The following is a 12139-nucleotide window of genomic DNA, read 5'->3' as shown; positions in this document are numbered from 1 at the left end:
TGCATTCACCTTAGCAGTGGTCAGGCTTGTTATCACCACAACGCTGAATTGACGTAGACCTCCATACCACATGCTGAGCGTGGTGTACCTGTGGCAGCACGGCAGAGGCAGGAGCTGCATATGGACCCCCAGTGGTTGATCTCTTGGATTGCTGTAGAGCAAGAAGATGTGCCAGGCGTCTTAGGTAGGGCTGCAGTACCCATGTCCTCTGTGCACTAGGTGTGCAGAAGGGTTTTAATGCATACAAGACCAGCTGGGGACAGGAGCAAGAGAATATAAAGTGATTTGTCCTTAGACTTGGCAGGGTGTTTGGCATGTTTCAAGTACACAAGAGAAGTCCTCTCCTGGCCTGCCTTGAAAGATAAGGGAAAGCAAGCCTCCGAGAAGCTGAGATCTTTGCTTTGCCTTTCTTGTCTGTGTGGGCATTGTTGTTTTGTATGTATGTTTTACCTTTTCTCTGCCTGGTTTTCTTGTAGCCAGTCAATTCCATTTAAACAACAGAAATGGGTAGACATTGGAATAAGGCAGATGATTGGAGGGCAGGGAAGCAGTGACTTGGCATGTGAGCTTGGACAAGGTGCCCAGTGGAGGTTCCCAAAAAATTGACCTGCCTACTTAAACATTAATTTACATGGAAAATAAGGTTTAAAAGCAAACAAGTCTTGGACATATGGCATCTTATGTACAGTAGGGGAAGAAAATAAACTGAGATTGTTGCTGGCATGTGTTTTACCCATCCAGCAAAGGTCTCTCTCACATGTAAATGAAGACTTGTATCAGAGAAATAATCTGTTTCCTTCTGCAAACACAGGTCATCTTGGTTTCACTAACTGTTTTCACTGGGATGCATCAGTCAGGTCAAATCATTTTAAAAGACTGTTCTTACCTCTTCCTACAGAAATGTGTGTGTGATGGTAATACATGCAGCTTCGAAGCCTTTTCTTTCCCAATGTGCAGTGCTCATATCCACGCTCCAGTGCCTCGATTCCAGCCTTTCTGCCAGAATGCATCAGATGTGGGCGGTCCCAAAGCTGGTGGGGCTGAGGCAGGGGACCTGCCACGGGAGCCAAATCAATATTTAGACAGCTTCAGGCGACAGAGATTGCACAGGCTTTCACACTTGGCAGCAAGCTTTGCATCCGTTTGTTACCAAAGTTATTGTTTGTGCAGTTTCAAGCATTGGCACTTGAGAGATTCGTCCCTGAGGGCAATGACAAGCCGGGTGCTTGAAAAGAAACTTTCCCCCTTTGGATCTGAAGATTGTGAGAGTGAGGAAAGTTGTGAAACCGGGTAGATCTCGTAACGAAGTCAAGGCACATATTTGACCAGCGTTTTCATCATCCTTCACTTGAGGCATCTGCCAGGCATCGTGGCGAGCCCACAGCACAGTCTCAGGCTCTGCTTCTGATACATCCAGCTGTTGCATTATCTGTAACAGCTGTCTTGCTGCTCTTTGTTATCACGGTGGTTTAATGGGAGTGAAAACCTGAGTCAGTGTGGGAGACAGCCTTGCTGTGGGGTGGTATGAGTCAGCCCGAGGCTCTGCAGCCGGAGGACAGGCAGGTGAAACCCTGGCCCAGCACAGAACATTATTCTAATTTGCTTTCCAGTCATTCCACCTAGTGGCCAAGTGACACAACTGCCAGGAGAGCTGGGTTTGTGCTCCAGAGTCCCTCCTCATCAAAAGGGACCCAAAAACCCCGGACAGTATTTATGGCTGCTCCTACGGACCTGCGCTGCTGCGGAGCTTACAAGATGTGTAGGAATATGTAAGCCCCTACACTGAAGATTTTATCAAAGAGAAACATTGCCCTGCGAGTAGCTCATTAAGTTCCCGAGCAATTTTGTTAATCATGCTGCATAGATAAAATGCAGATAGGCCTTTAGTGAGCTGATAATCTAACAAATAGGCAGAAAGTGTAACACTGATAAAGCAGAGATCGGTTTAATAGCCAGCTGTAAATCTAGGCAATTCTGTACCAGAGGCATATGGTAAAACAGGAATGTGCAAGTGCGTAAGTAAGTGCATGAAAATGCGCTCTTTCTTAAAATAGCAGACACAGCAGTAATATTATGTATGGAAAAGCTATTGGGAGCAATTTTAGAGGTGTTTTAAAATATTTTTCTCTCCATCAAAGTCCGCACCACTTGTGCTGTCTTCATAATCCAGCATCACAAGTGCAGATCTATGAATAACAAAGGCTTGTTTCTGGAAGACAGGATTTTCTATAAAAATCTGTGAGCTCTACCACTGGTCCTGAGGCAGTGTAAGGAATTTATACGCTTTTCATTGGGATGAACCAAATTATTCACTCAGATTTATGCTAATCACGAATAAGACCATCACAAATTCATGGTCTGATGTCTCACCGACCTCTTGAGCAGCTCTTTGCTCAGGGCTGTTAATTCAATTGGAAGGACAGGGAAAAGCAGCTCACCTTCAGAGGGTATCCCATACCTACTGGATAGGATATCCTTCTGAGGAGCTGGGAAATGTGAGTTTGAATCCCCACAGCCTAGGGAAGGGACCTGGTCTCCTACTTTCTGGGTCCTGCCTCTGATCTTTAGGCTATTTTACGAAAAGGGGACAGCAGTGCTTCCTCTTCTTGTTTGTTTTAAAAGAAGAAACTGAGCTGGGGACACCTACCAGGGACACCTACAGCCAGAGCGAGGTTGCAGGCTGTGCATCCCAACCTCACATAGGTGTGCAGGTGCACACGTAGGTGCCAGATGTGGTTGCTGTTGGCTGGTTTAGCTGTCTGCTCTGAATCACATCTAGATGCCTTTCCTTGGTATGCAAAGCACAGGGAACTCAAATTTGTGAATACGACTTGTAAGCAAGGCAAGAAGGTGTCTTGGTGAATCGAGACTGAAGTGACTTGCCAGGGTCATGTAGAAGGTGGTTGGTGCAAGGGGAAATTGAGTTGTGGTCTCCCAAATCTCAACTTAGTGGCCAAACCACCAAATCTCCTTTTTGTGGAGAAACCATTATCCTTGATGGTGAGCCCTGGTTTTGAAGCAGCCTCTCGCTGCTTCATAGAGAGTAGAGTTTTTCCAGTACCTTTGTTTCCTGCCCATTGGGAGGAAAAAATGCAACAGAAGTTAGTGCCAGAGCATTTTTCGTCAAAAAATAGACTATCTATAGTTTACCATGTGGCTTAGCAAGTTATTTGATAGTTATATGTGAAGATATCACTGTAAAAAAATTGGGGGGAGAAAGTGTGTATTTTTTAATATATGATATGTGAATGTAAAATACAGTGTAGATGGTATGATGGGGAAAAAAGGACGAGTAGTGGTGCATAACTCAGACCTGGAACAGTTGGTTGGAGATCACTCTCCTGGAAACAGTTGTTACTCTTTCTACAAAGAAAATGGTGGAAAATTAAGTACTGAGGTGGGACTCAGAGTGATTTGTATCACCTGAACAGTGAATATGGATTTCTTTCCTCTTAGCCGTACCTTAGACTCACTAAAATCAGGAACAGTATGAGGAGAATAATCTCTATGGGATGGAGAAAAGAGCTGTGCAGTCAGTACTTACCTATTATTTATTCAGCAATGGCTTGCAAAACTTTGAGAAGAAAAAAAAGGAACCAGTTTGCTCTTGAAAGAGGCAGAAAGATAAGGAGGCAGAAGGATATTTTCTGTTGAATTTTTCTATAGTATTAAATGTTTCCTTCCCAAAACACTTTTGATATTTAAGGGGTATCGTAAACTTGAAACCACTGTTCACCAGAGCTTCCATAAGGGCAGAAGAATCAAATTTGAATTGGTACTTTCAGGGTGGCGGGCTGCATCACAGTTAAAATAAGAACCATCCAAGAATTAGCAGCGTCTACACCAGCCTGTTTTGTCATTCTTTTATTACAGCAGAGTCTTAGTTCATAGGCCTTCGAGATACTTGGGAAAAATGATGCTCAACTCAACCTGTACAATGATGTACAGGAGCAGCATAAAGGGAGCGGTGCTAGTTACTGGATGTAGCGTCGTTGCTGACCTGATAGACAAATAACTGGTACTGAGCAGTATTTATTTCTGGACGCTAGATCTGTTAGGTTATCTAACTACGTGATGAGGGACTTGGGATGATTGCAAGAGCTGATGGTAACGCTCGCCATTTCCCTCTCTTTTTTTGCAGGTCACTGTCAGGGGATTTGGTCCATTGTTACAGTTTGCCTACACTGCTAAGCTGTTACTCAGCAGAGAAAACATCCAGGAGGTCATCCACTGCGCTGAATTCCTGCGCATGCACAACCTGGAGGACTCCTGCTTCAGTTTCCTTCAGACACAGCTGCTGAACAACGAAGATGGCCTGTTCCTGTGCAAAAAAGATACCGCCTGTCAGCGCATGCACGATGAGGAGAACTCGGATGGAGACGAGGAGGAGACGATGGAATCAGAGACGTCAAAAATATCTTGCCCAAGAGAGAGGATGCACCAAGAGCCCTTCAATTTTGAAACCACAGTTGCTGGAGCAGACAAAGGTGAAGGGATGCTGCCTGACTCCGACATGCTGAGAGATAGCAAGGACAATTTGGACAAAGATGCAGTAACACGGTACCCCAGATACAAGAAATACCAGCTTGCTTGTACCAAGAATGTCTACAACACATCACACATCAGTACCTCAGGTTTTGCAAGCACATTCAGCGAAGAGAGCTCTGGAAATGGCCTCAAATCAGGACTTGCTATGGGGCAGATAAAAAGCGAGCCTCAGAATGAAGAGAACGATGAAGAAAGCATCACACTTTGCCTGTCTGGAGATGAACCTGACATCAGGGATAAAGAAGGGGATGTTGAAATGGACAGGAAACAGCCAAGCCCCACTTGCATCGACAGGCCAAAAAGTGGGTCCTCTCCTTCTTGCTTGCGGTCTTTCTTCAACAGAACAAAAAGCATAGATTTGGTTGGCTTCCCCAGCACTTCCCAACAGCACTTTGGCAGGAGTCCAGCATGCCCTTTTGAAAAAGGGACAACTCAGGGTGACCACAAAACTGATTACGTCCCTTTCACAGGGAACTATGGACAGTCCCATGCCATGCAGAAGGATGCTTCCAACTTCACAGTGGGATCGCCGCTCAGGGGGCCCGGCTTTGAAACTCTCTGTAAGCAAGAAGGGGAGCTGGACAGGAGGAGTGTTATATTCTCTTCAAACGCTTGTGACCAAGTAAACACTTCGGTGCATTCATATTCTGGTGTGAGCAGCTTGGACAAAGACCTCACTGAGACTGTGCCAAAGGGTCTGTGGGCTGGCGGTAGCCAGTCTCTCCCCAGCTCTCAGACCTATTCGCACAGCGGACTGACAGCTGATCACTTGCCGGGAAGGATGCGGCCGAACACCAGCTGTCCGGTGCCAATTAAAGTTTGCCCTCGCTCTCCTCCTTTGGAAACCAGAACCAGGACCTCCAGCTCGTGCTCTTCCTACTCGTACGCAGAGGACGGCAGTGGCGGCTCTCCCTGCAGTCTGCGTCTTTGTGAGCTCTCCTCTTCCCCTTGCTCCCAAGGCCCCCGATTCCTGGCGCCCGAGCACCAGGAGCCCGGCGTGGTGGGGGATGGATTGTACAACCCAGTCCGAGCCCAGATTAAATGTGAGCCATCCTATGGAACAAACTCCAGCGATGAGTCTGGGTCATTCTCAGAAGCAGACAGTGAATCATGTCCTGTGCAAGACAGAGGGCATGAGGTAGGGATTTAAGATAAGTACATATATCACAGTCATTGTGACCCAATTAATCGCTCCTTTATTCTCTTGAATGACTTGGCATTTCCCCAGCACTTACTTTGTTTGTAGAGCGAAAGAGTAACTTCTATTCATTCCCTCGTCAGCTGAGTGCGCATGGTTGACTTCACGTAAATAGGTCTGCTTGACCTCTGAGGTGTTTGGCGCTTATCAGAATTTGGGTATGGGGCAATAGCAAACTGCTGAATGATGAGAGTGCATTGATGTGCTTAGGAGTCTACTAGCACTGTTCTGTCCTCCTCCCTCCTTCACCCACGGCACGAAGCACCGTTCCTCACCCTTAGTTTGCCGATGTGGTTCTAGTTCCACTTGTTGTTGCTGCTGGTGTGTTTGAGCAACCTCAAGCTGTGCCTTCGCTGGCACCGAGCGTTGGGCAGCCTGCACCAAGAGCCCCTGCTGCATATCACTGACAGCCCGAGTAGAGGAGGCAGACAGAGTGGGAGGAGAAAGAGGTTGAAATGACTTGAACAGTTGCATAGCTGGCCACCCTCGGCTGCAGGAATGGTGTGCAAGTCATCGCGGGGGGGGGGTTTCACATGCAGGTAATGGGTTTTGCCTCCGTTAAGTGACAACTGAGATGATGTTTTCTGCCCATGACCCCACTTTGTTTGGTGGTGACCTCTAGCAGCCATTGCATAAATGGTCTCAAAGAGGAGTTATCCTTTAATTTACAGGACTGTTAGGAGAATGGGAGGGGGACGGTCAGGGACTGGAGAGCAAGCTATAATTGTCATGCAGCTCTCCTGTGAGAGGGAGGAGAAAGGTGGCCTGCTTTGAAACTAGAGATGGGCCAGCTGGAGATGCTGCAGTGATAACTGACTAACCATGATCAAATAAACTAAGTGAAGTCACTAGTTTGAGGGAAGACTTAAATCATGGAGAAGCGTTGTGGAGCCCAGAAACTGAAAAAAGACTGGATGTTTTAATAGAGTTTCATTAGGAAGCGGCATGACCTGGAGAGCACCTGTGCACAATCACGTATCTGGCTCCTCTAGTTAAACACTGAAACGCTCTGCTGAGAGCTTGTGCTTCAGCATGGGGAGCAACAAGTGCAAGTTTGGGGGGTTCACATGCTGTGAGCACTCAGGACAGAACCAGTTGGGTTTAGTTGTAGGTTAGGGATGAAAAGAGTGAACTTTATTTTATCCCTCAATCCTTATTCTAGCTACATCCCAAGCTCTGGAACATACCTTCCAGACAAACATGGATGATTCCTTTAGTTGGGTGGTTTTCTGCCTAGCTCTAAGGAAGAGCTGAAGAGCCTGGGGAGCCTCTGGTGTCCTAAGCCCTGTCATGCTGTACCTGTGGTTTTGAGAGGATGGCTCTTGTTTGTCCCCATGTCCTGAGCTGGGGACAATGCAGAAGGGAGAGGAGTCTCCTTGGAAGGCTGCCTGGGATACTGTGCATAAGACCTTATTTGGGAAGCCCTACAGCAGAACCACTCTGCTTGGCAATACCAGCGTTACTCGGTGAAGTCCTGCCTTTATGAGGGGCAGAAGGGAGCAGGGAGTGGGACTGAGGCGAGCGTCAGATCTCCACCCACGTGTGTTGCTTGCTCAGCAAGGGCTAATGCGCATCCTGAGGCAGTGAAGAGGGCGGGAGGTTAGCCTTGTGGGGTTTGATGACTAATTAGCTATCATAATTGGCTAATTGTGTGGAGATGCTGCAACAGAAATGAGCCCGGAAGAGTCAGATGAGAAAGGTATAAGGGATTGTTGGTGGTTTCCCGAAAAAAGTGTGCGAATGTGTGCAGGAGAGCAGGGATGAGAGGAGGGACCTTCACGAGAGGAGCAAGCGGGTGGGGTACAGGAGGCCATCTCCATGGCAGGCTCTGGGGCAGAGCTAGGAAGGGTTTGCTCCCCTCCTAGTTTTGCTGCTGATTTCCTCCTGGGAAGATTTTCTGCACCACGCTGAGCAAGTTTTCTCACTGGGACTGCTGATAAGGGGGTTTTTTTGCCTTTTTTTTTTTTTTTTCCCCCAGGGCATTTTGATTAGGACTGCTAGGCATTAAAAATGTGGTGAGGAAATTAATGTTCCATGAGGTTGCACTGCACTATCTCGAGCAAGCAAAAGGTAAACAGATCACACCAGTGCTTCGGTAGAAATTTTGTCTGAAAAATGAATTTGTAAAGGTTGTTACCAATACAAGAAAGGACATTGCAGCCTCATTAAACAATGTTGTATTTACACAGTGACTTGGGGTGTATCCTGCAATCCTGCAAGATCCACTGCTGTGGAAACCTCAGTGAAGGATACATTAAACCAGGCAGTAGAAAATATCTAATGGCAACAGAAGTTCTTGTATCAGTAGCTCTACCTACTTTTAGCAATTTGACTGCCTTTAAAACAGCAGGAGAGACTCACAGCAGTCTGAAATGGTCTGCTTTCTGTCCTTTGCCTCCCCTTAAGCTGCATGGGAATCTTTCTCCATTCCCGAAATTGTCAGTCTGCCCTTGCTGTCCTGATGACTTCTCAGACAAGTCCCTTGCCCCCTGTCATATCAGATGACACAGTGTTTGCTGGGCTTCTCTTCAAAAAGCACCTGATAAGATAGCTGGGGGTGACACACAGGTGCTCACCCCTCCGGAGAGCAGTCATGCAGGCTCTTCTGCTGCAGGTGGGCTTTCATTTGGGTGGGATGGCCTGATGGGAATAAGCCTGATGGACTCTGACCCTCGGTTATCTCACAGGGCTGCTCAGTTCCACTGGAATTTGGACCTTGCTGGTCTTGATCTGGGTCCCGGAGTGCTGTCGGTGCCAGAATTAATGTCACAAAATATCATTTGCTGGTGTATTGATTGTGTGAGAAGTAGGTGAAAGATTTCTTCTCTCTGCTTTTTTCGGGCACTCTGCTTTCCTGCAGATGGATGCCATTCAGGAGCGCATGCCCAAGTTGTTCAGTGCTAGGGCTCAGCGTGCGTGCCGTGCGGGTGAAGGTGACCCTGCTCTGTGGCCAGCCTCCCTGTCCCATACAGGGGTGCAAGTGTGAGAGGAGGTGGCGGTCCCCATAACACTGCCGCTAAATCCTCTCCGGGATGTCTTTGCCTTTTGTTTTCCTTCCTGTTAAGGGAGCCACCCAGAATCTTCTGAGATTTCCCTTTCTTAAGGCTTCATGATAGAAGCAGCAAGTGCAATGTGGGGTATCCCTGTGTTACGGAGTTGCAGGAAGGGGGCCATTACTTGACCTGCTGGGACTTTACAGGAACATTTAACAGTTTGTGTTGCTCTTTTCACCCAGCTCACTTAGGCCTCCACATGTTGTTAAAAATCAATTATTGGGATATAATACTAGAGAGAAGACTTACGCTTGGTGCTTGCAGGCAGGTTCTGACAATCCTGCTTAAAATAGCAACAACAAAACAATAAGTCCTGAAATAATTTGTTGAGAAGGAAGTAGTCTGTCAATCTGTTAACCTACTTAGGAACAGAAACTTCAGCACTGCCTACTTTTCTTGATACTCATTTTCTTCAGCAAGTGTCTATGGGTTTTTTTCTGCTAGAAAACTTGTAAAAAATATTGTACTGCTAAACCAGTTAAAAAGAAATCTCAGCTCAGTCCAATTTGATGAGTGAGTTTTCTTAGGAAAAGCATAAACAAGGGTAGGAGGAGGTACAAGGTGCAGTTTTCCAAGAGCTGCATTGAATTGAATTGCATTCAATGCGTCTTTCATTTATATTTCAAAAGAATTTCCCGCCTGGGTTAGTGACTCACTTTTAAAAGGAAATTTTCATAAAGGCAGAGCTAATGCAATTGGACCATTGAGGATATTGTAGGCAAATAACCTTCAGTGAGAGTCCAAAACCCTCCATGTTAAGTGACAGGCAGCCACCCTTTCTCTGTTCGTCTGCTGATGCTTAGCAGAGTCAGAACCCCAGCAAAAGGGGGTAAACCAAAGTTGCCCTACCAGAAATCTACTGGAGCTGTGCTGAGTCACCTAAGCTGAGTCTTCTTCACTGCTTGACGTTCCTACTCAGTGAAGAGTGTTGTGTAGAAAGAAGGACAAACAAGGAAAATGCATGTGAAGGTGTTAACCTGCTTTTGTATGTAGTTCCTCCCCAGAATTTGGTGATCGGTCACCCCAGCTTTCCTGATCTTACTAGGTTTATAAATTTGAAAATGAGAAAGTTATTCTCCATGTTCTTCTCTGGTGGATGTTTGCCTAACCGGGATACTCGGCGGCATCAGCAGAGCACTGGGAATTGTGTTTGGCAACATCTGGTTAAATGGAGTCTTGTCAAACATCGGTCTTGCAAGATAAACTTCATGGCAGTTTTGTTTTCTTTCCTCTCTTCAGTAGGAGTGATATCCATGCCAGTAGCAGAGAATTACTGGATTATAACAACAGTATGAGTTTTCCATTACAAGCTTGAAATTTCAGGAAGGTCCTTTTAAACACTGTTATTTCATTGCAGCCTACAATCAATTCTGTTATGCCCTGAGCTGAAGCCCTTGCTGGAGCGCTTGAAGGACTCTTTCCACTTCTTGTATTTTTTCTGCAAAAGCAGATTTTTCAGAGAAATACTGCACTTTATCCCCCCTCGTTTCACTGCCTGATCTGCCCTTCTCAAATGCCTCTACAGCTTCTGTCAGGGTTTCTGTGCTATCCCTGTTCACAGAAAAGCCTGTTAATGGGCAGGAGTACTGTATTGTCATGCCCTTTGTAGGGCTGGAAGCTGAGGACACTGCAAGCAGTGAACAAGAAGAGGTCAGCCCAGCATTTTAAGCACCAGTGGTGTGTGATCTGAATACAAGTCCAGGTCATGGGCTAAAGAATGAGAGCTCCATCCACATCTCCCGATTGTTGGGTTAAAGCCCTCAGCCATAGGACTAGCCCCTTCCCCCAGTTCTCTGACGCAGGTGGCAAATCAAAAGGTTACCCAGGCTGCCTCCACTGAGTGCACAGCAGTGCCCTCTCAGGCAGCATTTGCTGACCCAAACACCTCTCATGGCCCTCAGGAGGGGCTGGAGTTGACCCCAGGCACGTACGTGGCCATCAGTTGTGTTGTGGCAGATAGGACAGGCTGTTTGCAGTGGGACCTGCTGAGCAAGCCCATTTCAGACCTGGTTTGTTGACAAAATGGTAGATCTTCACTGCCTGGGCTCGCCGTTCTCCTCTTGCAGTCCTCTGCCATCTTGGTGTGGCTGACACCTGAAAAGAAGAGGTGCTTTGAAGGCTTTACCTATGCCAGTAGACAGCGGGGTGAGGAAATGAGTGAGAGTGCATCCTGCATGTCCTTCATCTTACACAAAGTGTGGCCCATTGGCTTTGTGCTTCTTAGATAGCCTCTGTCCGAGTGAAATCAGGTGGGTCCCTATTCTGTGGGACCACAAGCGGTGCCTGAAATAGCGTGTAGGCAATTGAGCCCCTAACACAGGTAGACACACCTCAATTCCTGTCCTGGGATGACTTTCTTCCTGAGCATTTGTGGAAGACAGACTTGCACGCTAAGGAAGATACTAGGAAAAACAGCATTAATGTGATGGGCTCTTCTATGTGAACCAAATTACCCCTTTCTACAGCAAAAAAGCATTGATATGATTCAGCCCCTGTGCTAGATTGCTTGGGTGGGTCCTGAGAGCTTTCCAAGGGCTGGGCAATTTTAAGTGTCAGAGGCTTTCAATAACTCTGGCTTTCAATTTAAAGGCATTAAGGCAACAATTTTATTTCTTACAACTTTGGAGCAACTGTCCAAGATTTTGAACCATTTATAAAGGTCAAGCTGATACCTTGAGTTCCACTCTCCCATGCCCAATACATAATGATTACTTTTTCTTACGGATAATATATGAATCCTTTCAGTTACTGTGATGTTAAGCCAGGCTTGGGAAGTTCGTTGTCTTTACTAGCACTTGGCAGCTCAAGGAAGATGATGTTGAAATTTAGATATAAAGAAAGAGTGAAAAAGCTAATGTTACTCATGAGATAAGGAAATTCCCAACACTTGACATTTATAGTTTAATGCGAGTGAATACAGGGCCTTGGTCCTTTCCTTTATTCCAAAGAAAAAGAGAGGGGGGAGAGCAACAGCAGCAGTAACTAGTACAGTACGTGAGCGGCACAGCAGTCACTGGCACATGATCCAAGCTGGCACTAACTAGTGAAGCTTGAAGGAATTAATTGGTTATATGTGGGCCTTTCATGTGCTGAGTCAATGGCTGTCCCTGTCTGTCTAGATCGCTGCTATTACTTAGCCGCTCAAAGCAATGACATTTACACTGGCATCCTAATGCTAATACAGGGGGGAAATGCCGCAAAAATCATAAACAAGTTTTCTTTTTCACCAGGGTGGGTTGGCTGTCCTCTCAGGGGTGCATCAGCCAGTCAGGGGCAATAGAGGCTGCAGTGGTGGCAGAAAGTGCCGGTTTATTCGTTGTGTGGTGGAAACAGAGCCTCT

At 46.5% G+C, this 12139-nt stretch overlaps 1 protein-coding gene across 1 annotated transcript in view; it reads left to right on the top strand.

Annotated features, from left to right (window-relative positions):
• The window catches only part of BACH2 (BTB and CNC homology 1, basic leucine zipper transcription factor 2), a 152539-nt gene that overhangs the window by 128405 nt on the left and 11995 nt on the right, over positions 1-12139 (top strand). The window contains exon 5 of the mRNA XM_009320122.1: positions 4142-5686. Within this exon, the coding sequence (XP_009318397.1) occupies positions 4142-5686 (1545 nt within the window). The remainder of the gene's footprint in view (positions 1-4141; positions 5687-12139) is intronic.

The sequence above is a fragment of the Pygoscelis adeliae genome, unplaced genomic scaffold (genome assembly GCF_000699105.1).
Source record: "Pygoscelis adeliae isolate BGI_AS28 unplaced genomic scaffold, ASM69910v1 Scaffold41, whole genome shotgun sequence".
In the NCBI taxonomy this organism is placed as follows: domain Eukaryota; kingdom Metazoa; phylum Chordata; class Aves; order Sphenisciformes; family Spheniscidae; genus Pygoscelis; species Pygoscelis adeliae.
This window is presented reverse-complemented; position numbering and strand designations above follow the sequence as displayed.